The sequence below is a fragment of the Harmonia axyridis genome, chromosome 1, assembly GCF_914767665.1.
Source record: "Harmonia axyridis chromosome 1, icHarAxyr1.1, whole genome shotgun sequence".
Taxonomy (NCBI): Eukaryota; Metazoa; Arthropoda; class Insecta; order Coleoptera; family Coccinellidae; genus Harmonia; species Harmonia axyridis.
In genome coordinates this window covers 59,976,127-60,003,671 of record NC_059501.1, presented here as the reverse complement: position 1 = coordinate 60,003,671, position 27,545 = coordinate 59,976,127, and the positions used below count along the sequence as shown (strand labels likewise).

At 31.9% G+C, this 27,545-nt stretch overlaps 2 protein-coding genes across 3 annotated transcripts; both read right to left on the bottom strand.

The window, feature by feature from the left end:
• On the bottom strand, positions 1–25,786 carry LOC123675031 (transcription initiation factor IIB-like). Its single transcript, XM_045610262.1, has 6 exons — positions 25,654–25,786; positions 24,216–24,323; positions 14,360–14,499; positions 13,665–13,856; positions 9,470–9,801; positions 1–258 (listed from the first exon to the last, which is right to left on the bottom strand). Exons 1-6 carry the CDS (start codon positions 25,704–25,706, stop codon positions 97–99), a joined length of 987 nt encoding a protein of 328 aa, XP_045466218.1. The 5' UTR covers positions 25,707–25,786; the 3' UTR covers positions 1–96.
• LOC123675048 (tumor rejection antigen P815A-like) lies at positions 2,857–7,848 on the bottom strand. 2 transcript variants are annotated; one of them, XM_045610294.1, is made up of 4 exons: positions 7,679–7,848; positions 3,662–3,918; positions 3,239–3,574; positions 2,857–3,157 (listed from the first exon to the last, which is right to left on the bottom strand). In XM_045610294.1, exons 2-4 carry the CDS (start codon positions 3,716–3,718, stop codon positions 2,879–2,881), a joined length of 672 nt encoding a protein of 223 aa, XP_045466250.1. In that variant the 5' UTR covers positions 3,719–3,918; positions 7,679–7,848; the 3' UTR covers positions 2,857–2,878. The 2 variants fall into 2 exon arrangements, with proteins under 2 accessions (XP_045466250.1, XP_045466241.1); XM_045610285.1 differs by lacking the exon at positions 3,662–3,918.
• Positions 25,787–27,545: the final 1,759 nt, after the last annotated feature.

The following is a 27,545-nucleotide window of genomic DNA, read 5'->3' as shown; positions in this document are numbered from 1 at the left end:
TATTTCATTATAATTTATTTAGAGAAATACATGGTTGAATAAATAAAAAGAATATATTTCACTTAATTATAAACATAAAAACAAGTATATTACATATTACATATGAGGCAACTGATTAATGGAAGTATCAAATTCAAAATCTACGGGGAATAGTCGGAATGCTCGAGGATACATTAGCCTATATGTTTTTATGATCGTAAATTCTGCACAACCGGCAATTTCTGCAATTTCAAGTATAGTTTTCTTACATTCGGATGCCTGAAAAATATAGAAGACAATAATAAATAAAAATTCAGTTGAATCAACAAAAAACACTATTAAACAAAATAATGTACTCAAAAAAATTATTGAGTTTTTAACTTTTCTAACAGCCAAGAACCCTTTACTCAAGGGCGTAGATCTTTTTTTCCTTGGGGGAGGGCTCGGAAAATAAATTTTTTACAAGAAATTTTACTTATATCTGTAATGTGAGATTAAGAAGTTCGAACCAAATTACTCAAAATATTTTTTTTATTACCAATTCGTTAGATAAAATAGAGTTAGGAAGGAAAAGAGAGATTTCTTGGATGATTTTAAGAGTGAAAAGTCCCATAAACATGAGCCCGCAAACGCTTCATTTTCGAGATACAGGGTGTTTCTTGTATTGTCGTACTTTTCAGTGAAGCTTATATCAGTTTATAATTAATAATTATAATTGATTTATTCATCCCAGCTTACTAACTGAATGTTTATAATAAATTGGATTTTCTTGAAGATTACTACAGACAAATTTGATTTTTTTTTCTCAAAATCGATAGCAGATGCGACAAAACTACAACAAACCAAAAAGTATAGTCTCATAAAGTTTCTTTTTACATTTTCCTAAACTACCAGTGGTTCAAAAAAAAAAATAGTTCTGGAGGAAAGGAGCGGGTACCTTTTCCAGAAAAAATAACAGATAACGGTAGATTTGCATACAAAATTAGCATATCACAAGATGAGAACTTTAAATTGGAATATCTATACAAAAAGTTAAATATCTTGTGAAGGGAAGGTGCTAATAGAAAAAACCTGAACTTTAACACCGGTATCTTAAAAATGATAAAGACGATATTGAATATATGGCCAGGAAATTGCAAGAAGAGTACCGACGATGGGGGCTTGAAATAAATATACAAAAAACGAAATATCTTCCCATAGGAACTGCCCTCTGGAATATTCACCTAGAAAATAACGAAACAATTGCATCATGTGACGAATACACCTATCTGGGAGTTGTCTTCGATACTACAGGGAAAGACGACGTAGAAATAAAAAAGAGAATAACCCAGGCTAGAAGAACAATTGGTTGCCTCAATGGAATATTTTGGTCTCAAGAAATAGGGAAGCAGCGGAAGTTCAATATATATGAAACGCTATTAAGAGCAACCTTCTATATGGAGCCGAAATGTGGCGAATATCAGAAAGAAATAGAAGAAAACTGGAGGCAGTGGAAATGGACGTTTTCAGGAGATCCTTGGAAATATCTCGTAGTAGTCCAAGAAAATGGCCAATGAAATACGAATTTTGAGGTTAAAACTTGAATTTTGGATATAAGTTACTTTGAAGCATCTAAAAACGAACTGTGAAAGGTTTTTTTAAATTCACCCCCGGGAAGGGGTGAAAAAAAATAAAAAAAGGGGTTTTTTTGAAATTTTGGGGAAATGGTAAGTGCTAGAAAAAAAAGTTTCGAATAAAAGTTGTAGAGCGTAAAATTTTACATAAAAATGTTCCCACAACTTTTTTTCCTAAAATTGAAATTAACTGAGATATGGTAGCTAGAAGCTAGGGGATGATAACAGGAACTTTAAAAAATCATAAGTTGTTGAAAAATTGAAAAAACTCATAATTTTTTTTTTTAAATTACTTATATGATTATAAACTTTAATTCTAGAGAAAAATTTTTTTTTTTTAATTGTTTATAAAAAAGTTATAACAATTTAAAATTTTTATTTTCAAATTAAATCAACTTTAACTGATGAAAATATATATATATTTTTTTTAATAGATTAATATTTTAAGAAATTGACCAAACGCGTTGAAATTTAATTTTTACCTGTTCTTTTCAAGCAGATATAAAATAATTTACCTGGTTAAAGATATTGTGTGGCGGCCATTTGCTTTCACTACCGACTTCGGTACCTCATGCGCATGCGTCAGTTGTTCTCAATGCGCCAGTTGTTCTCTGTGTGTTTACAATATTCTCCATTTGTTTTGAGTGAATTGATTACTGCTGTTAATTTGGAAAAGGTAATTATTTAAGTGATGTTCAATTTTATATTGAGAAACCGCATGGTCAAAACATAAACACATGCTTTTTATTTACTTTGTTATAAAAATCACCATCAATCATTTTATATTATTTAATTTTTTAAATACTATTGTTGAAGTATCTACCTAGATTAGTTGATAATGAATTAATTTTGTACTTTTCTTGTTTATATAGGTTGAAATTTCAACATGGATCAACAAGCATTATGCAGTATTTGTGACACAGTTTTGATCAATGACACCGACACTGTTGTTTCAGTGAAAGAGAGAGGATTAAAAAAGTTGATTGAGAAAAGCATTGAGAAAGAAGACAGAAAAAGAAGACAGAAAAAAAATTACTTATATGATTATAAACTGTAATTCTAGAGAAAAATTTTTTTTTTAATTGTTTATAAAAAAGTTATAACAATTTAAAATTTTTATTTTCAAATTAAATCAACTTTAACTGATGAAAATATATTTTTTTTTTTTAATAGATTACAAAATTGTATTACAATTAAAAAAATTTGAAGAAACTTCCTAAGAGTAATTGATTCTCTAATTATATAATAAATAAAAGAATATAGATTTTGCAATTCCAAAAATTATATTAAAATTTTTCAAAGTTAATATAAATTTCATCAAGTGGACTGCTGTCTCTAACAGTTGAGCTTCCTTCGTTTTCTTCTTCAGTAGGTGTTTCTTCGTCTTTATCGTTAGCTTTTGTATGTGTCTCATATTCACTATCTTCATTGGTATCAACGCCTGCATTTATACTGTTATTGCATGTATCACCATGACAAAACTTGCATAATTCATTACATTTGAGAGAACTTTTTCTACAACTACATCTTGCTGATGCACAATTGGTTCTACAACCACAAAAAATCTGTGAAGAATACAAGAAAAAAATTATCGTCCATAGCGTAAAAATTAACTAAAGAAGAATTTTATTTGATTGATATTATACCTTTTGTGTGGATACTTTTGAACGAGTGTTTTTAACAGTTTTACGTCCTGTACATATAGCTTCATTTTCTTGTTCTCCGTCTTCGACAGTAGTTTCTTCTTCACCATCATTTTCATCCTCATAAACATTTCCATCATCATCATTTTCATCATCACTATCATCTCTTTCTTCATCTTCTTTATCTTCATTTTCATCATCCTCAAGATTAAACGATCTTGCAGAAGCGTTATCACAGCTTTGGCCTTGGCAACTTTTACAAAATTTATTGCATTTTAAACCACTTTTTTTGCAACCACATCGAGCTGATAAACAATTCGTTTTACAGCTACAAGAAACCTGTTAAAATAAAATGCAAAATGAATAATTTATTATTACTATTGGATAACACTAAAATAAGATAAGTTGGTGTGAATTGTAACTTACTTTATCTATTAACTCCTTTGGTGCTGGTTCCGCGTTTGACATGATAGGTATCATCATAAATAAGGTTCTTCTCCAACCCCAATCGTCCGGATTTAGATTGTTGCCTAACCACTGTTGAATTTGATAATACACTCGTTTTGTATGTTCTCGTAGGGCTGATTCAGTCGGTGGTAAAGAAGCTAAGATAACTTCTTTTTTAAAAGCAGCAGCCGATAATGAAAATATCCTATATCTTAATTCACCAAGTGTCAGTTCATCTGTAATACTTTGACCATAGAGATGGAATATAATTTTTTCAGATACTGCGTATAATTCCTCAATTGAACGATTAGACTCATAGAAAACAGAAATTAGAGCTTGCAAATCAGGTTTTTTTTTCAATAAAGATATTATACTTTTTTTTCCTTTTTTAAAAATTGCACTTGTAGTGTCGCAACCTGCAAATGCATGCGCAAAAAGCAAAAAAGGCTTCAAATTTTTATCGTATTCCGTAGAATAAATAACATTAGCTTGTTTTCCTGGTGTCATTTTATAAAAGTATATTACCTCTTCGTCAGAGACAAGTGAAATCAAAATGATAAGTAAGTCAATATCATTACCAACTATCGTCACGGATTGATTTCTTCTTCTTTTTAAATCGATTGCAGTTTTGACAATTAAAAGATCCGCGTCTTCTGAAGCTATATTCGTGCTAATACCACGGTTTTGAAGATTATTACTCAGTAAGTTTACAAATTGTTTCTTATTTGCAATATTGGACAGGAACTTCTTTTGGGTCAAGGTCACGAGATTATCTTCAGAAATCTCAACATCTGCAGCAACACATTTTTCTTTTCTGCGATATCTTTCGTAGGACTTAATTCCTATTGTTTCCTTCGAGTAGCCATCGAATATGACTGTCACGTTAGATCCAAAATGTTTAATAAGATAAGAGTAGTAAAGGTTACAAATGTCTGAGCATTTCTTTCCATGCGGCCAAACATAGCTATGCAGAAGCCAGCCACCATCAATTACAAAAATTGATCCAGATCCAGATATTAAGGCAGGCGATTGAATGTATGGCTGGAAAACGTTATACAATTCTGATTTTGGTGTTTTTCTCATTAATCCATGTTCGTCGAATAAGCTCAGAGGAAACGGTGACAACTCGTACTTCAATGCATTGCGTGTTTCTTCAACATTGCCATGAAAAAATACTGATATTCTCTGAATTAACAAGAATGAGTCGACAGCAACAAAATCATCGCCAATATGCATACCACTTTTCGCATTTGCAAGTGTTTTCACTTTGAACGCGTTAGACAAAGAAACGTTATCAATATTTTTACCAACCATGGTAGCTATACCTTGCAATCCAACTTCTACTGCATTATGACAATTAATTGTTGGTCCACCTATGATTCCAGTAGAGAGTGATACTAATGAAGTTCTAACCTCAAATGGATTTCTTTCATCAAGCCAAAACAAAAATTTTTTAATTCCTACTTCATCTTTTGTGATTCTACTTCTTGAAATATCAACATGTTGTTCACTGTTGCTTGATTCAATCTTGCAATATGTCTCTAAACATTCCATGATATTGAATGCTGATGGCATTGCTACTAAATATCTTGTTACAACACTGGAAGTAACACCTCTTCCATGCTTCAAGTCAGTACCGAAGAAACGATTGAGGGTCTGTTCAATAACCATGTCTGACCAAATTCCAGCCCATGCTTTTTCGGATCTACGAATTGTAAAAAAACCTTCCTTCGTGAATTCGTCATATTCTCCTGGATCCATAATTAACTCGAGGTCAGCCATTTGTTGCAAATAAATTTGAGCGTATTTCGCATATGGATAATGTCCACTTGCATGGAAGAATGGTAACATCTCTTTGACGCTTTGTAAGTGTAGTTCCCAATTGCCTAATCGTTCCGCTTCTAAAAATTGCAATGCAATAATAATGCTTTTGAAATACTGGATCCATAATTTAGATGTTGGACCATTTTTTTCCATCACTGCCAGTTGCTGTACAAATCTTTCGCACATATCAGTTATTACTGGTTCGTCATCACAATCTGTTAGAAGTGGAGGTTCTGAATCCCACGTACCGAAAAACTTTTTAATAGAATCTTGGAATTCATCCGAAGGTTTCAAGCTTCTACAAATTATAATACCAAGTGCGGTGAACGACATGATATGAGCTCGCAACGCTCTAGCATAAGCATGACCAGTTAACATTTTCTTTACAGAATCACCTGCATAGACTGTTGTCCATAAATCTTCAATTCCACTCTCAGACATAATGTAACCGATTGCTCCCAGGTATGACATTAACAGGTGGAAGCCACCAAGACGAACGACAACATTTTTTAATTCTTCACTATTCGATTCTTGTACTATCGAAAGAGCTTTAGCATATAATGGCTGGTCATATGTGACAAAACATGTCTGTCTATTTAATTTACGAGTTTCAGCTGCTGCATAGTGTAAAGAACTATTTAATGTCGTCAAATTTGACGGTGGTCCATTTATAAATGGTAAGCAAACAATTTGCGACATTGTATAAGGAATCCCGGAAGACAAAACTTCCATATATCCTTTCCAAGATGGTACGTTTTTAACCTCGAAGAACTTGGCCCAAAGATACGCAGAATAATAAGTTGATATCACAGGTGATTTTCTCACTGGAATGTTTTTTATCGCAATGAATTCTAGTGATTGTAGAGCCTTAGTGTTAAAAGACCCGTAAGGTAATTGGGGAATAACGTGTTTTGATACTAATTCCTGAGGTTTTGGCATTTTCTTAAATTTAACAATATTTTCTTCGAAGCTTATAGACGATTCAGGCGTATACGCTACTATTCCACCAAGGCAATGAAAAGTCTCTTTACCATCTAATGTTTTAGCATTGTGATCAGTATTATCAAACACAAATTGTGCAAATGGCTTATCACTATTAATTTTAAGAGCTGGAGGATTAATAACTGTACAAGCTTCATGCAACTGAATGTGATAATATGAGGCACAAACACCTAATTTGCTCAACAGATCAACAATTAGTCTGGAACCAGTTTTTCTGTGGACATATGAACCAACTTCCAATTGGAGAGATGATATAAATTGTTTGGGACGTAAATAACTGACGATGGAATGTGCTATTGAATCTCTAACAATAAAATTATCACTGTATTGGTCACTGTTATCCTTGCATAGTAAATTTCCAAGGAACGAAGTTAATAATGGCGGAATTGATGACACAACATCGTCAAGAAAACTGGACGCAGGAGGGTACGATGTATTACGATAATCGTGTTTAATAATTTCATTACGGAGTATTTTGACAGCGACATTCAAAATTGTTTGCTTTTGTAAATCATCCATTTCATCGCCATCACCAGTGAACCAATCGCTACAAATTTTAGAAATATCGAATGTTTTATAATAGATCATTGGTTCCTTACCTCGATGATCTTTATATTTTTCTTTCAACATTCGAAATAAAACAAAGTGACTCAAGGGATCATCTCCCATGATATCTTTTAGTTCCCGCAAACTAAATGTATACTGACAGCTTTCTTCAATGTGTTTGCAAATTTGATTAAAAATCCTAGCTGTTTGTTCTTTAAGGGTAGAGATTTTTGGTTCCTTCACGAGCTTATTAAAATTCACGTAGCATTTATGATGATAACTAGCTTTACAGTCAACTAGGTTGATGTCTTTAATGCGTTTAATCAATTCAGTACTAAACTCATCATTTTGCCTCCTGGCAATATCCAGTATCTGGTCTTGTGTGTACTTATTAGCTATCAAATGGACCCGTTTATGTTTGCGATCCAATGACATTTTACAAAAAAAACATAGATTTACAAAATCAAAATTCAAATTTGTTGAAGTTGACGCTGGTAGTATACTTGGTCCAACTACAGATGATGTAAAATGTGATGAAGATGGATCAGTAGATAATTTTGATTTTCTCTTAATTGAAGAGGTAGACATAGGATACGACTTCCTACATTTTTCATGAAAACTTACTTCAATCTTTCCGAGCCATAACTCGCTTTTTCTGTCTTCCTTCTCAATGCTTTTCTCAATCAACTTTTTTAATCCTCTCTCTTTCACTGAAACAACAGTGTCGGTGTCATTGATCAAAACTGTGTCACAAATACTGCATAATGCTTGTTGATCCATGTTGAAATTTCAACCTATATAAACAAGAAAAGTACAAAATTAATTCATTATCAACTAATCTAGGTAGATACTTCAACAATAGTATTTAAAAAATTAAATAATATAAAATGATTGATGGTGATTTTTATAACAAAGTAAATAAAAAGCATGTGTTTATGTTTTGACCATGCGGTTTCTCAATATAAAATTGAACATCACTTAAATAATTACCTTTTCCAAATTAACAGCACTAATCAATTCACTCAAAACAAATGGAGAATATTGTAAACACACAGAGATCAATTCACTCAAAACAAATGGAGAATATTGTAAACACACAGAGATCAATTCACTCAAAACAAATGGAGAATATTGTAAACACACAGAGAACAACTGGCGCATAGAGAACAACTGACGCATGCGCATGAGGTACCGAAGTCGGTAGTGAAAGCAAATGGCCGCCACACAATATCTTTAACCAGGTAAATTATTTTATATCTGCTTGAAAAGAACAGGTAAAAATTAAATTTCAACGCGTATGGTCAATTTCTTAAAATATTAATCTATTAAAAAAAATATATATATATTTTCATCAGTTAAAGTTGATTTAATTTGAAAATAAAAATTTTAAATTGTTATAACTTTTTTATAAACACTTAAAAAAAAAAATTTTTTCTCTAGAATTAAAGTTTATAATCATATAAGTAATTTAAAAAAAAAAATTATGAGTTTTTTCAATTTTTCAACAACTTATGATTTTTTAAAGTTCCTGTTATCATCCCCTAGCTTCTAGCTACCATATCTCAGTTAATTTCAATTTTAGGAAAAAAAGTTGTGGGAACATTTTTATGTAAAATTTTACGCTCTACAACTTTTATTCGAAACTTTTTTTTCTAACACTTACCATTTCCCCAAAATTTCAAAAAAACCCCTTTTTTTATTTTTTTTCACCCCTTCCCGGGGGTGAATTTAAAAAAACCTTTCACAGTTCGTTTTTAGATGCTTCAAAGTAACTTATATCCAAAATTCAAGTTTTAACCTCAAAATTCGTATTTCATTGGCCATTTTCTTGGACTATAGAGACCGAGTAAGAAATGAAGAAGTGGAGCTCCGAATGATTATATCTAAACAGTGTACCTAAACGGGTAAGTGTATACCGATGACGAATGCAAAAATCACAGTTGGCAACTAAGGGGTGACGTCGACAAAACGGAGAGATAAAGGAAAATAATAAACCTCGAACATAGACGTCCTCATAGTGCAATAAAAGTACTAATCTTGAAAGCGATAACAAACTCATAAACCGTAAAAGGTTTGTTCGATTTTTCACTGCTGTGTGGATTTCAAAGGAAAGTAAAATGATTATTGGTTCATTTTATGGAGAAATTTTCGTTTTTTGTCTTTGCGAGAATTCTGAAATTTTATATTTTGGAAATTTTGGTGTGTAATTACCCCCAGTAACCCCCCCCCCATTTCTACTGCCCTGCCTTTACTTCGGCAGTTTGTAAGCTACTTTTTAAACATATGATTTGAGACTTACGACTTACTCAATCAAATACATCTATAGATATCTACATAAATATTTTGTTTAGTATGTGACTACTATCTACGACTTGATTAATTCATTATTCAATTGTAAGATTAAAAATAACATACCTGTGACGCCATGAATATGGCGGCTGCTGCAATGGAAACGGGAGACTTTCCAGTAACAATGTCGAATTCCTCCGCTTTGTTTGCTATGCATATTGCAGCTTTTTGTACCTTTATTGGAAGTTCCAAATTTGCGCAGAACCGAGACATGAAGTCACCTGTATTTACAAGATCAACTGTAGTTTCCAAAGCTTTAAGAATCAGTTTGAAAACACGTCCAATTTCTTTTTTTCTGACTCCACTCACTGCACAAATTTCATTGAAAGTACGAGGTACATGTTCTTGTCTGCAGGCTATGTATAAACAAGCTGCAGTTATAGCATCACGAGATCTGCCTGGAAGTGAAATAATTGAGAATACAGTGAAGTGTTGATCTATGTAATATAATAATAATTAGTTCATTCAACAGACGTTGGTCTGCCCGAAAATTTGATTTCGAATATACAGGGTGATTCACTATTAGGTGTTAATGGAAAACTGATCAAAATTTTGAGCTGAAAATTGGCATGATATTTTTCCCTAAAATATTTTCAGATCTCTACAACTTTCGGTTATACCTGAAACAGACTATGTATAAGGTTTGCTCAATTAACCCCCACTCTTTTCATATGTTGAATCGACCTAAACAATAAAAAATATAGGTTCTAATTTGAAAATCTTGAATTTCAGTTGTCCAAGTTCATGAATTTCTTATAAACACCCTGTAATTTTTGCTCAAAACTGCAAGCAAGGCTATAATACTACATTTTTGCAGAATCGACAATGGAGAAGGTTCTTACGAAAAAAAATTTTTGTGCAGATTTATTCGAGTCCCCATCGATAATATATATATATATATATATATATATATATATATATATATATATACAGGGTGTTTCATCATAAACTGGACAAACATATATATTCGTGTAGAGGACATCGGGAGAATCATTTTTGCCTTATACAATATATCCCGTTTTCGACGCATAAGCGAGATACAGGGTGTTAAACGTCAATTTTGAGCAAGATTCTTATGGGTGTGGTCAGTTTTGTATAACACTCAAAGAAACGGTTTTTGGTCAAATCTCAGTATTTTTGGGTCCTCTATTCAGAAAATTTGATGAAATCCGAAAAAAGAATTACAAAATGGCGGAAAACCTGCAACGTTCCTAATTTTTTTTTCCAGTGGTCAAATTGAATTTTAGTTCCTGAATGAACACAATTTTCTAAGAATTTCTGTGCAAAAATTTTTTCAAAAATCGAACACAAATTTTTTTTTACATGTCTACAGCGATAAAAAAATTTCACCCGAAATGAATGAAATTTTGTACAATTGTACTCCTTCAATTATCAATCACGAATATGAAAACAGAATTGTAAAATATCAAACGGTTTCGTTACTACAGCCATTCAAATGTTTCGTTCAAACCTCCAAAAAAAATTTAGAATGGCTTCTTAGAGTCAAAATTATTAAATTATTGCTATTTCCAAAAATTCCGGATGCTAAAATGTATTTATACAAAAAAATTCGGTGAAACTTAGTTGGGAGTCGAACCCTCGAAATATTAATGAAGAAATTAAGACAGTTCTAAGGATATTAATATTCGTTGCTAAGAAACGGAAGTTCGTAGCTCATAGAATTCTACTGGTTATTGAATAAAATATTCTCTTTTGGAAAAAATGTCATGGTTCATGCTTATTATTAAACGAATTATTCAAGGAATAAACCTTAATTTTTACTAATAATTCTACATTTTATAAACACAAAAAAAACAGATTAGTGGAAAAATCAATTTATAAATCGTTTTCGAAGATGTTTCCATTTGTAAGAATATACATTCTCGCTCTTTTCGCAACACTATCGACCGCTGAACGTATAATTTCGGGGTTTTGCCGGATCTCCTCGGCAGCTGATTCAATTCGTTGAATAAGTTCTTCCTTTGAGTTTACTGGAGCTCTCTTATCATAAACAAGACTTTTGAGATGTCCCCAGAAATGAAAATCCAGTAGTGTGAGATCCTACGAACGAGGAGGCCATGCGATAGGTCCTAATCGGCCAATCCATCAGAGTGGATTTTCTTCATCTAGATACCCTCTTACATCACGAGTTGTGTGGGCATGGCAACCATGATGCTGGTACCAAATGCCCTGAATCTGTCTCAGCGGAATATCTTCAAGAAGATCTGGCAGAATTTCCGTCAGGAAGTGATAATAGCCGTTTCCAGTCAATGTTTGAGGAAGAATGTATGGTCCGATAATGAATTTATCTTTTATTCCCGCCCAAACATTAACTGAAAACCTCTTCTGGCTATTTTTTGCTTTTCTGCCTGAGCAATTCGCTTCATAATAAGCCTGCACAATATCATTTTTTTCCAAAAGAGAATATTTCATTTTCGTTTCCAAACAAATTCTTGTCACGATACTTGCGAAATTATGTTCAGTGAAATTCAAATAACCAGTAGAATTCTATGAGCTACGAACTTCCGTTTCTTAGCAACGAATATTAATATCCTTAGAACTGTCTTAATTTCTTCATTAATACTTCGAGGGTTCGACTCCCAACTAAGTTTCACCGAATTTTTTTGTATAAATACATTTTAGCATCCGGAATTTTTGGAAATAGCAATAATTTAATAATTTTGACTCTAAGAAGCCATTCTAAATTTTTTTTGGAGGTTTGAACGAAACATTTGAATGGCTGTAGTAACGAAACCGTTTGATATTTTACAATTCTGTTTTCATATTCGTGATTGATAATTGAAGGAGTACAATTGTACAAAATTTCATTCATTTCGGGTGAAATTTTTTTATCGCTGTAGACATGTAAAAAAAAATTTGTGTTCGATTTTTGAAAAAATTTTTGCACAGAAATTCTTAGAAAATTGTGTTCATTCAGGAACTAAAATTCAATTTGACCACTGGAAAAAAAAATTAGGAACGTTGCAGGTTTTCCGCCATTTTGTAATTCTTTTTTCGGATTTCATCAAATTTTCTGAATAGAGGACCCAAAAATACTGAGATTTGACCAAAAACCGTTTCTTTGAGTGTTATACAAAACTGACCACACCCATAAGAATCTTGCTCAAAATTGACGTTTAACACCCTGTATCTCGCTTATGCGTCGAAAACGGGATATATTGTATAAGGCAAAAATGATTCTCCCGATGTCCTCTACACGAATATATATGTTTGTCCAGTTTATGATGAAACACCCTGTATATATATATATATATATTCCACTATATGATTCCACTTTGGCTCTGAGAGTTCGGTGGTATCTCGTAATTCCCGGAAAGGTGATTGAAAAAAAAAAAAAAATATATATATATATATATATAGCAAAGCGCAAAAGGAGGTGATACTCTGGACAACGAGAATAGTCCGAATGTTCCTGACAGCAGCCTAGGAAGTCCTTGGTTTATTTGGACCCGGTCTTTCTAGCGAAAACTCCCCTAATGGTGAAGAAAAAAAAAAATATATATATATATATAATATAGGTGACAACAGGATTTTACCTTGGTGCTCCCACCCGGTTGATCCTATCCTATATAACCACGAAAGTGTGAAGGGAAAAAAAAATATATATATCTACATATATACTATAATATACTGGGTGTGTCATTTGAAATAGAGAAGTAATAGCCTTTTTCCGGTATAACCGGAAGTTGTAGAGATATATCACTTTGTACCTGAAATAGAGATAAAATTGATACCAATCGGTAATAAAATGATACATTCGGTAATAAAATGATACATTCGGTAATTCAATTCAATTATTCATTATCAAAAGTCACTCAAAACCACTCTTTGATAATCAAGTTTCTAGATAATTTACTTTCAAATTGAAGAGTGCTTTTAGTAACACTGCACTTGTTTCAGATTAGTTTTTTATACTTTTTTTGAATATGTAAATGGATTTTCAAAATTCCCATGTACCGGCTGTTGTTCAAAAGATACAATCGTTCTGCAAATTTTTGTTTTTCCGGACCCGGGTTTCCCATATGATTAGTTATTGAATAAGGAACATATGTGACGACTATAATATACAAGTGGTTTCCTTGTTATGACCCCAGGAAGAGTTAAATTCATAAAACCCCTGTATCTCGATAACAAAGACAGTTAGAGATATATCTAAATTCTACTGGAATTCATGAAATTGTATGAAAGTTCCTGTTCAAAATATATTTTTTATCACTTAACAAATTTTTTCCAAACTCACTTTTCAGATTATTTCCATCTTTAACTTGTTTGAATAAATTAGTAGCTCGGTCAGTAATCGAATGTGGCACATTTATCCTATCACCCATTCCAGAAATCTCCTTTATTGCAGAAACCATAGCTTGGTCGGAACTACTTAGATCTCTTTGATTTTTATATTTGGAGTTTCCAGATGAATCGAATGCTGCAGCACCTGAAAATAAGTAGGTTGTGAAAACAAAACCTTGTAGCTCATAAGTGAACTGTCATCGACCTAAGATCTTCCAGTGTAATTGCTAACTATTTTTTCATTTGAATTGTTACATTTTAAATTTTTGTTTTGTTTTTCTACTAAATTGTTGCCAAATATGGGACATTTCAATTGAAAGTATGTCAGATGTAGAGATCGAACCAAGTAAAATAACTTAGATACCATTAGATTATCTTTCATGAGATAATGAATCTAATACGTGTGGTAGTAGGATGTGGTAAGCCTCGTGATCAGTTTTGAGAAATGTATTATTATTATGAAGGTATTTATTTATAAACAATGTGGATATAATAGAAGTTAAATCTATAAAAGTAGGTACATTTCAATTTTTTTCAACATTATCAAGTTTTTTGCAAAATACTAGAAATATTTTCATTTTGAATTAAAAAACCTTTTATGAACTGTTTCTCACATCTTTGTGTATGCATATACATAATGTTGCTTACCTCGTCCTCCAGGACCGACCATTGTTGATAAATCTTCACCACTGAGTAATGTATTCCCACGCCCACCAACACGTGAGGGATCACCACCTAAACTCTTCTCATCACTAAAAGTTCTCCACTCCGCACCCACATCTATAACTCTGAAATTTGAATCATTGTGATGAATTGTCCATGACCAAATTATTGATTAAAATTCACAGTAATTCAGTTGGTTTTCATAGAAAGAATGAATTACAGAAAGAGCAAAGAATTTGGATGGTTTACAAAACACAAGCTGTTCATGATTTTTTACATATTATCTATACACTGAGAAAAGTGTTTATTTGATATAAACGAAAATGCATTATAGTAAATAAATCATTTATTGGATATATGGACAAACAAATATTAGTTTCATGGATTTCATAAATAACTAGCTGACCCGCCGAACTTCGTACAGCCCTATAATCAAGAAATATCTGTTACCTTTTTATCTGAATTAAGTTAATTTCTTCATCAAGTATTGCTGTTGGAATATTAATAAATCAAAATTATTCCAAAAACAAAGTGTTTATTATTCTTATGCTTTATGATGCACAATATTCTTAGTTTTATTTTCTGGCGCGTATATAAATAGTGTTGTTGGTATTCCGACCCTGGAACAGGCGACATATAACTGGCCATGTGAAAAACATGAATTTTCAGAATTTCATTTTTAAACTTAAATGCCTTGCAATATTGAAAAACAACGTTCATTGGTCCAATAGCAACGATATGCAGTGTACTGTAGTCAATTCCTTTGTTATAATTAAATGCAGCTCTATAGGGGTTAAACGCAACACTTCTATTTTGTTGGTTCCGGTTCCATCGATTCCGTTCAACTTCATTCCGCGTTTCACGTTGCTCATCAGTTTGACTTGCTCTTGTATTTCTTTGACTTGCAGCATTACGGGTTCTGCGACTTGAGTTTGTACGCCTAATTGCCGGCATTTTCAGAAACAAAAATTCAACTGAAAATAAAAAAAAACTATAGTACCTAGTTTTTTGTAAAAGTATGAAAATGGTCTATCAACTTTCCAACACTATATTAATTTGACTTACCTTGTTGAACAAACACTTCTGAAAAAAACACACACTACAAATTATCCTGTAAAAACCAATGTGAAAAATACACTAAGAAATGGTAAATGAATTATGTAGGTATATCTTGTTTTTATAACTCTGACCACAGACCAACTCTGACCGATATTCATTCATTCATTCTTTCTCGCTTGTTGGGCTCAACCTTTGGTTATGTACCCAGTCACAAATTGTTGGGTTTTTCCTAATTTTCCCACATGTATTACATATAATTCACACTCGCATTCATCCTTATGTCAACATACAATTTTTATTTTTTCTCAAAGACTTGAACAACCACTAAACATCCATGCGCTACCACAGATCAACTCTGACCGATATTCATTCATTCATCTTTCTCGCTTGTTGGGCTCAACCTTTGGTTATATACACAGTCAGAAATTTTTTGGATTTCTCCTAATTTTCCCACATGTATCTATATATATATAAAAATGAATACCTTTTTCCCTTGGTCACGGCATCACGCGTGAATGGCTGAACCGATTTCACTAATTCTTTTTTTTGTTGTATTTATTATTATTAGGAGAAGGTTCTTATGTAAGAAAAAACATACGAAAGTTGCAACTACGTGAATACGTAGTTGACATTGAAACAAAGAAACGTAGTTTTTAATGTTTATATGCTCTTTGCAAATACATCGGTCAGAGCCGCCTCCGTGGCGTGGTCGACAGAGACCTCGACTGCGGCACCGAAGGTCCGGGTTCGAATCTCAGTGAGGGCATGGATGTTTTGTGGTTGTTCAAGTCTTAATGAATAGGAAAAAAAATAAGCCAGATAATTTAATCGGGGTTTTAAACGTGCCAGACAAGTGCAAAAATATTTTGCAAAAAATTATAAATAATGTTTTTGAGGCAGCTTGAAATTTTAATGGAGTGTTATTTATAACTAAAAAATAAGATTCCCAAAAAGACAGATCATTTCGGTGGGGCTTTCTACCTGCCAGGTGATCAAACAAATAATGAATGGGTAGAGCCTGTAGTGCTATAGACAAACTGTAGTGTGAGAGAGACCATCTTTATGTACGAGTTTACCTGGTTCTCATGCATTAACAGGATGCGATTATAATCCATCATTTTTTCAAAAAGGCAAAGTAAGACCATACAAAATATTGATGAAAAACAAAAATTATCATAAAGCATTAGCAGATCTTGGAGTTGCGCATGTTACCGGTTCGCGTGATGAAATTTTGCCAGTCTTAGAACAATTCGTTTGCGAAATTTATGGATTTAAAAATACATCAAATATAAATGGAGCACGATTCCTTAAATTTTGTGCGACTTACAAGGCCGACACTGAAGATGAACCTTTCAAGAACAAACTGTTTTCAACGACATTGTTTACTCATATCTATTATGTGGGAAAAAGAGGTTTGATAATGAAGTTCGAACCAAATTACTCGAAATAATTTTTTTTTATTGATAATTGGATTATTTCTATCTTATACTTATACAAGGTGTTCTTGAATTGGAGTTACGAAGTAAAATGAGAGTTTCTTTTTAAATTTTTCTAAAAGACCAGAAAAAATTCACCCTGTAGATTTGCATTCAAAATTAGGATATCACATTGTTGAGACCAATGGCAAATAATAAATAAATAAAGATAAATAATGTTCTATGTTCTGTGAACAGCTGTGAATACTGCTACAATACTGCTGTAAGTAAAACATATTCACTCTCTTTTTTCTGTGTAAGTTTCTGTCAAGGTTAACCTAACCTATATTATATTTCTTCATTATAAATGAAGTTAAGTGTTACAAAAGTTATTTTAGTTTCTTTATCAAAAAAAACTGTGCGATATCATCACACATGATGAAAACTTCAAATTGGAATATCTATGCCAATTCAAGTTGGATATCTTATGAAGGGAAGGCGCTATGAGAGAAAAATTTGAACTTTAACACCTATATCTCATAAACAAAGCGTCTGCGGATTCATCTTATGAGACTTTTTTTCTTAAAATGATCCGAGAAATCTGTATCTCTCTGTATTCATTTGTATCTCCAATTCAGGAACAACCTGTAGATATAGTCGATTCAAAACTGATGTCTTCACAAATAAATTGCAATGGGTCCGATTTTTTTACTGACGCGTTGATTTAAAAGAAAAGTAAAATGATCATTATTGGTCCATTTTATGGAGAAATTTTAGTTCTTCGTCTTTCCGAGATTTCTGAAATTTTATATTTTGAAAATCTTGGGGGGGAATTACCCCCAGTACAACCCCAATTTCTACGCCCTTGATTACTTACGTAATAAATCAGAGATACCTACAGCGTAAAAAGACATAAGGTAAATAGACACATTTCGTTTTATTCGATCTGACTTTTCTCCAAAAGCAGGCACGTAATAGTATATTGTGCAACAAGTGGGGAAAGTCCAACTTTTCTCGCGAGTGTGGAAGTTTGTGGCATGAGCCTGAAAGGCGAGTGCCGCAAACACACGAGCGAGAAAAGGACTTTCTCCACATGTTGCACACTATACTTTTCCTACAACTGCACGAATTTCAATAATTCAAGTAATGGACTTGATTCAAATCAAAATGACCTTCGTTGACAGTAATGGCTATTTATTACGTGCCGTGGGGAATAATATTTCCCACAGTATGCGCAATACATAGTTTTTCAATTGAGTAAACTATGCAGAATACGCTACTTTTCATAGCAGTTGTAGGAAAAATATTATTATTATGAATTTATTGTAGGTAAAATGATTTTTTTACCGTTCCTACTTTTTTATGAAATGTGATATTTTGTTTTATATTTTAATGCTTTAGTATAAATAAACTTAATGTTTTTTTGTTTTATTTAGGTTTTTTTTTGACATATGTACCTATGTGTATTTGTTCAGTTTTGCTGTTGTATTTCATTCAAAAATCTTTAAAAAAAAAAGTATATTATACAGGGTGGCCACTTTTTCAATGGGATTGTATTGGTAACTTTTAAACCATAAGAGTTAGAAGGTCGGTCAAATGGAGAAAAAGTTGCATACACAGAAGCATTATCAAGCAGTTCAAACAAATCGAAATTATCAGGGTCGGTTATTGAGATATCATAAGAAAAGTAAATTCTGTCATTATGATTTTTCTTTTTTTCCCACTTTATTTCAAATATTATCAAAAAAATGTAACAGGAATTTTTTATTCGACAGTCAATTGTTCTCAATTTGACGTAATCAGATTTCGTATCCAACGTTTCGTGCTCTCTGGGCCACCCTCAACCTCATTTTTTCAATACGGACCTGTATGTTTTATGACACTTTTCGAAATAACTTTTAACGCTGAATTCAACGATATATCATACAATGTCATTCAAAGTTGATTTTCAGGTGATTTTGACCCTTATCTAAATTTCTTTGTATCGGATCTGTATTACATTCAGGTACCTTTAGTTTAATTAACAACATGCAATACATTTCGATGAGAAAATCAACTAACTCATCTTGAACTAAATGGAACATATCAGAAACAAATCAAGAAACAAGTAATAATTATTTACATATTTCAATTCATAATAATTAAACGAATTATTATTCAATGAAAGAAAAATCGAATGATTATTCGAAAGTAAATGAAAATGAAAAAAGTGTTCGAAATGTCCACCATTTTGTAAAATGCACTCAACGGTTCTGGAACCCATACTTCTTATACATTTGCTTATTTCGTCTTCTTGAATAACTTCCAATACATTCTCAATCTTCTCGCGAGAAATCACTATTGTTGGATTTGTCATTTGTTCCGTTGAAACAAATTACAGAATAGAACTTTATTTTGATATCATTACGATATAAGTTTTGCAAGGTTTGATTGATTCTTTTTCAGCAGGGCGCTAAAAAATTCTTTGCTTCAGGCGCCAAAATTGCTAGCGCCGGCCCTGCTACTAAAAGAAAGATTTCTACTTAATCTGGTCACATTACTTTTAAAATAAAAATCCGATGCTGATAAGGCACGTCTGCAAAAAATGTTTTATTTTATTTTGCTATCATAAAAATTATTTAGCTTTGTTGGAGAATCATAAGAATAAAACGATGGCTTATATCTTATAAATTGAAATGAGTTCTTTCATTTTTATCATCCAATCCATACAGGCTGTTCCAACAACATTGATTCAATGCTCTATTACAGCTGATATTTTCGAATATTTTTCGACACGGTAACACGAGTTTCTATTAGAGCTATATCATCTAATTGTTTGGAAATATACAGGGTGTACCAAAAAAGTGTACCTCGATTAATGAACAAATATTTTTTCATGGAACATCTTGTTTTTCATTGAGTTTTCAGAGTGCACGGAATAAATTAACCCAAGTTGGTTTGCTCAAAATTTACCGATTTTGAAATATCTCGATTTTTTATAAAGTAAAGGGGCTTTGGAAGATCCTGATCACTTCGAAATGAATGAATTTATTCAAAACGAGTCAATCAATTGACGACTCATTCAAACGTTATTATCGGGCTTATTCTAAATGGCATAGCCTGCATTTTATTTTCTTAATAGGTAGCAAATTTTAGTATCTTTGAAAGGTTGTCTACTGAACGACAAAATAAATTATAGGGCGTACCAGTTGAAATAGCCCGATATTAACTTTTGAATGAGTTATCAATGAATTCTATCATTTTAACACCCAGTAGAGTTCTCAGTGATTCTTTTTCGAAATCTCATTCGAATAAATTCATTCACATTCACCATGGAAGAATCCTAATGGAATTTTTTTTACGTATCAATTTTTCGCCCCTAATACAAGTTTTCCTACAACTGCTATGAAAAGTAGCATATTCTGCATAGTTTACTCAATTGCAAAACTATGTATTGCGCATACTGTGGGAAATGTTATTCCCCACGGCACTTTGCCCACATCTCCCTTGGTAGACCAATGAAATTGGGTTTTTGAGTCGTTTCTATGGAAACGCAATAAATTAGCATATACTGTCAACGAAGGTCATTTTGATTTGAATCAAGTCCATTACTTGAATTATTGAAATTTGTGCAGTTGTAGGAAAAGTATAGTGTGCAACATGTGGAGAAAGTCCTTTTCTCGCTCGTGTGTTTGCGGCACTCGCCTTTCAGGCTCGTGCCACAAACTTCCACACTCGCGAGAAAAGTTGGACTTTCCCCACTTGTTGCACAATATAATATTATTATGAACATTTAAATTTTCGCTGTCACTTACTTGTAACTGTAACTGTAAATAATATTATATTTGTTTTATGGACTATTGGACAACGTGATACTGAAATAATCCAATTTTGAGATTTTATTCTTCACGACCTCTATACCTGTTTCCGCCAAAGCATGCAATCGCTGTCAAAAATGTACAAGATACCCAATAAAAGATAACCAAATTCAAAACTTTTTGAACATGATTGTTCGAGTTACTAGATACGAGATACCTTTCGACATTGAATCTGAAATACTTTAAAAATGGTTCTCGGAAATTTTTCAAACATAATTTTATTTAATGATATATACACTGTGTCTGTAAAGTATGGAACAAATTCATTTTTAGTTGAACAGACCATTTTAAGAAATAATCCTGAAACACATCGATTTTTGATTTTAATTTACCATATTTTAAGATAATAAAATCTAATATACAGGGTGAATTACTTTAGAGTAATGACGTCACCGTCATTTCTTTAAATGGAACAAAATGGGGGTATTTTGTCTCAATTTTCCGATTACTCTAGCTGAGCTGATTCCAAAAATGTATCACATGTTGATTCCAATTGATACAGGGTGGACAAAAATACAATAGTTTTGTTTGTGCTCATAAAGTAACACGTAACATTCTTTATCAGTTAAATTAACAATTTTATGAAAAATACTTATTGTATAGCGGCAATTGATTTGAATGTAACCTTTGTTACATTTTTAGATTAATAAAAATGTATAAAAATAAGAAATGACTTCTTTCATATTCTGTCTGCTAGAACACAAGTACCAAACATATTTGGAAACAGCTCATTTTTATTAATCTAAAAATGTAAGAAACTACAGCGCGTTACATTCAAACCAATTGCCGCTAGACAATAAGTATTTTTGATAAAATTGTTAATTTAACTAATGAAGAATGTTACGCGTTACTTTATGAGCACACACAAAACTATTATATTTTTGTCCACCTTATACCAATTCGAATCAACATGTGATACATTTTTGGAATCAGCTCAGCTAGAGTAATCGGAAAATTGAGACAAAATGGGGGTGTTCCATTAAAAAAAAATTACGGTGGCGTCATTACTCGATAGTAATACGCCCTGTATATTAGCTTATTATTTCAAAATACGGTGAATTAAAATAAAAAATCGTCGTGTTTCAGGATTATTCCTTAAAATGGTCTATTTAGCTAAAAATGAATTTGTTCCATACTTTACGGACACAGTGTATAATATGATATACTTATAAGGTTTAAGTTTAGATATAGAGTTCGATTTCAAGTAACAAAGATTATTATAATAATTATATTTGATTTCACAGTAGTATCTTTCAGAATTAGATTCACGATTATCAATATTTTTTATGGTTTTTTTCATTTGCTTTCAACAATTGAACATATACTCCCATAGTCTCATATTACCGAATGATATGAATCTAAATATTTTAAATGATTGAATTGATTGGGAATACAAAGATATGTAAAAATCTTCAACTTAGGTTTATTCACCATATGTTTTCAATGAGGTAACCTTCGAAACTTTCACTGCCCTTTGTAGTTATTCTCAGCCGAAAGAAGTTTTATGATTGTATTATGTTTGAGTACATTCTTCTAGAACCGCGTAAAACGTAGAACCTCAATGGACAATGAATTGATTCATTGGAACAGTCTAGGCATCCCAATTTCCAACCGTCTCGGTTAGATTTCTAGAACTACTAAAATCTGCCAAATGACTTCTTCCTACTAAAAATTTCATAGAAATTTGCAGTTATGCAAATGCATATTCATCCGAAGCCTAGTAATGATTATGCCAAACTCGTCGGTTTTGTGGTCAAGGAAATAGTGGATAATTTTTTCATGATATTTTGTTTGAAATTTTTATGTTTCTGGTTGAGCTATCCACATCATATTCATTACGACACTTGAAATTGTTATTTAACATCTAAAGGCAACAGTTTATTCAGATTGAATTGAAAGTTTCGAAATCTTCAGAAAAAAAAATCGATCGCCTATATCTACGGAATCCCTTGTCGGATTTCGACATACTAAACAGCGACATTCGATATTCGAAGATATCCTGAAAATTTCAAGTTTAAATATCTCTCCGAGAACTATCATTTTTTCGGCCGGACGAACAGAATCGAATTTCAGCACGAATTCATCATCACTGAGTCGAACCTCATTGTTTTTGACCATCTCTGGCACAAAATTCATAAATTACAGACATTATGACGAAATAATAAAGCTGAACGACAGCTCAACAATATAAAGTCATAAGTTTTCCAGTATGGAATAACTCGTCACATTTGTCCCTTCCATGCAGGTTGCTGCTACATATTTGATACTCAATCTATATATTGGTTAACTAGTATCATTCATTATTGTGACAATTCAATTTTTACTTTCATTTAAATATAGTCAAACATTTTTCTACAAAAAAGAATTGAATTATTGAAAATTCAAAATCCATTTTTGAAGAATTTCTACTTGTTCTCTTTCATTTTGCCCATTATTTTTTATTTTGATAATCCTGTATATATTGTCATCTTTGAAAAATAATAACCTGATTTTTTTATTCGCAAAAATTTATTATTTTGAATCAGTTCGTTTCTATAAAGTTCTGGTGTATTTTTTCTCTTACCCGTCCATATTCTTACATATGTTTATAGGAACAATATTTATTCCGATTAAAAAACTTCACTTTCAACAGTTTCTACTTAAGTGCTTAGTGCTCGAAATTTCGAATTACTTTTACAAAGTGCTTAGTAATCGCGAGTCTTTTGTGAAAATCGGTGCTTAGTGCTTGGTGCTCGAAGCCCTTTTTTTTCGAGTGCTTAGTGCTTAGTGCTCAAGCACTTTTTTTCAGTGCTCGTCACAGCTCCGATAGTAACACAGATTTTATGTTTAAAAAGGAAATTCGAATCAAAGGAAAAGTTCAAGGACAGATCCTTTAAGGAGATATACTTCTCTTTGAGGGATGTTTCCTTAAACTTTTCCACAGATTGGATCGCTAGAATTATGTTAGTTTGTTAATTATTAATAAATGCTTTATTCTGAGGGGATAAATTATTGAATTCTTATAAGAGATTATTCATAAATAGCAAATGTTCGTCAACTACCAGTTGAAAATTTGTTGATAATGAATTTATGTTATTTGTGGAGATAACGTAAGTTCATATAAATTATTTATAACCAAAATATATTGAATATTATCAAATACCTTGTGAACAAATATTTTATTATCTATTAATAAACTTTTTTGAATGCATAATTTAACTATTAATGAATATATCAAATATAAATCTACTGTAATAGTTGTGAATAAATAACCTCCAAATATGTGCTTTATTAATAAAATATATGTCTACTTTCGGTAGCACAGTGGTTTGAGAGACGGCTGTGATGCTGAAGGTACCGGGTTCGAATCCCGGCTAGGTCATGGATGTTGTACATGTCTGGTGGTGGACAATGCATTATTATATACTACGTGATTATGGGTACATAGCATTACTGCTGAGCCCAATTAAAATAGAAAAAAAAAATAATTAAAATATATGGATTTCTCCCAGTGTAATAATAATAACATACCTGTCCCCAACCACTAATCCACAGTCTTGACAAATTAGGTCTCCGGCTCTATAATCCTCTAACAAATATGCATCTGGATGTTGTGGACAACATATTTTACTATCTTTTCTGAAATCACAATTGAGAATTATTGATAATTATTTAGAGCATGAAATGAAGGATATTAAAAAAATTAAGAAAGCACTGACTTGAGGTCAGGAGCTTTTGAGCTCGTGTTCATTCAGTCGCCAATTTCACACTTGAATACCAGATATATGGGGAAAAGGGTGCTAAGATGACGAAAGTTAAAAATATTCATAAAACTATTTTTTTTTAATGCGATAGTAGCAACTGAAAGGACAATTTATTGGTGTAATGTGCAGCAGTAGCTCGGTACATTTTTTTTCCACTACGATGGGCTAAACTTCATGAACAAAATGATCCACCACCAAAATTTCCAATAAAAATATTTCTCATAGCCCCCCTTCAAAATGTTCGGAGGATGTTTTCAACATCATTCTTCAGCAATATTTTACTGAAAAAATTAACCAAAAAGATGTAAAATTGTACCAACCGTAAGGACGAAACTATTGAAAGGGGCAAAAATTCATTATTTTCAAAAAAAAAATATCTCGAAAACGGTAAGACTTTTATAATGGGAATTTTGTCATAGCAGGTGGTTTATCCTTTGATCTACATTCTCCCTCGGTTTGACGTGGTCTTTACGGGACACCCTGTATATCATGATATTCGTCACTTATCCTTCATGGAGGGTAAGATGATGAAATCCCGACGTATAAGATTACGAGGAACGTTTTCTAAGAAGAAAAATAATCAAAAAATTAACGGATAAAACTGAAACACAACGGACAACAGTCTTTGTTAGTTGTAAACTACAAACACGAGTTTGGTATAAAATTTCGTGGGATCAACATTTGTGAACATTTCGATATCTTCGGAACAACGCCCAGGTTTAGTGAAAAATTAATTTATATTATCAAGTAAATGTAGATTGATTTGAAATGATCTATATGTATTTTTGAATTGATGAAATTTTATGTGGTTTGACGAATAAAATCAAATTATCATCAATATCGATGGAATTTTGCGAATATAAACTAGTGGAAAAAATTAAAGGATAAAAATAAAATTCAAAATTTTAAGCGGTTTTTCAAATAGCTGTATATTTGATGAAAATGGTCGTATATCAATTTGAAGAAAACTTCTTGAAGTTTATAGTTTAGAGATCTCATCAAAAAATTTTTCAAGCAACGTGTACTGCTCAATCCTGATGAAAACAGTAAATAAAATTTCTGCGAAATTTTTTCAATTTTCATTTTTGACATACAGACTTGGAAAATTTTTTTTTTCAAAAAACCAATTGGCAAAATGAGAGAAACGCTTTGGTAGTCATTGAAATTTTGTCTTAAAAATATGAAATCAATACAAATGAACTTGCCTTTCCATCTCAATCGACAAATTAAAATCAAAACGAACACAACATCTAAACATTCACAAAGAAACTGACTAACCAAATTTCTTCAACTAAACATATGAACACATTCGATGGTGGGGAATATCAGTCACAAGGAACAGTTGTACACAAGTTATTCAATGGCAAGCAAAAAAAAAAAACAAACATATGAACACAGACAACTAGTTTTTTTTGTGTGTGACCTGCTTCCTTGATCTCTAATATGTGGAATATAGGCAAGATGAAATTGCATGTAACTTGAAATTTTTATTTTACATCTAAATGCAAATTTCATTTTGATCGTATAGTTCTTTATTAAACTATTTGGAAAACAATACCTCGAACAACCATTACGGATATTGTCAAAAATTTGAGATCCAAACAATTGCAATGAAAATTTTAAGTTTCTAGATCTTTTCGTTCAAGAGTTATGTGTTCATGTTCGGACCTTATCGTTTGAAACTATCTCTGGATTAAAATTCTCAAATTTCGGACATCGTGGCGAAATGACCAATTTTTTCAGGGAAAGAGCGTTAAAAAAACCAAATTATTAATTAACAATCCTTTCGAAATCAATGTTCTCCAATTTACCGGGTGTCCCAAGTTATCGTAAACAGGCAATATCTAGCTTGACAATCTTGTCAAATAAGCTAGATATTGCTAGATATAGCAATTTTTTTATTATCTAATGAAAAAATTGCTTTGTGTAACATCAAAGTACCTTCCCCAGGATGTATAAAAAAGGTTCTTATATTTGACAGCCCTGTGGTAGCTACCCCTAACTTTTAATCTTCAGATGTCACCTCTGTATGTTGTCAATGAAAATTGCGTGTCATTCTATTTAGAATACAACGATAACACATACTTGGTATTTTTTCATTAATATCCACAAAAACCTTAACATTTTGTGAAGTATGAATTGCAACCAAAATACCTACTATGCAATTCAAAAAACGAAAAAACATTTGAAGCAAATTTTTGTTATAAATAACATCGGATTTTAAAACAAAAAATTCATCTATTTCTCATATGTGCAGTTTGTACAAACATGGTTGGAGGCATTTCATTTTTATAAGGATAATTAAATAACGTAAAAAAAGTAACAAAATATCAATGTTTTTGTTATAACTGGAAAAATACCAAGTATGTGCTATCTTTGTATTCCAAATAGAATGACACGCAATTTTCAATGACAATATACAGGGGGTGTCATTTGAAAATAAAGAATGAGGGATAGCTACCAGCTACCACAGGGCTGTCAAATGAAAGAACCTTTTTTTATATCATACATCATTGAAAAGGTACTTTGATGTTATTCGAAGCAATTTTTTTATTTTCCTGGGAATGAGTCTCATACAATAATTAATAGTGGAAATGTGTTAATATACATAGAATCCTATTCAAGATATCTGAGCTATTTAATTTTCCAAGTAAAAGGTAACGATACTCTGCTAAAATTAGTTGAGATCGATATTTCACTCGTTTTGAATGTTAATCAAAAATGTTTTTAAGAATGAAAAAGAAGAATAAAAGGTACAACAGTACATACCCTGATGAACTCGCCATCTTAACCAATTAATCAAATCAAATTTTATTCCTTAAAAATATAAATACAATTTCAATCATACAATCTGAATTTATTTACCCTTCATGTGAGGATGGACGCACCTAAGTAGCAACTTGTGTTGTGCTCTCCATCTTCCATTCGGGGTGTTCAAAGATATTACAAGAACTAAGCATTGCAGATTAAACACACTTTTTTTTTACATCCAAGTCGAACATTTAGTCTGAAGATCCTTTGAGCAAAATATAGTAACAAAAATAATGAAAACAAAATAACGACAGAAGGAGAGAGGCCGAGAGAGAGAGAGAGAGAA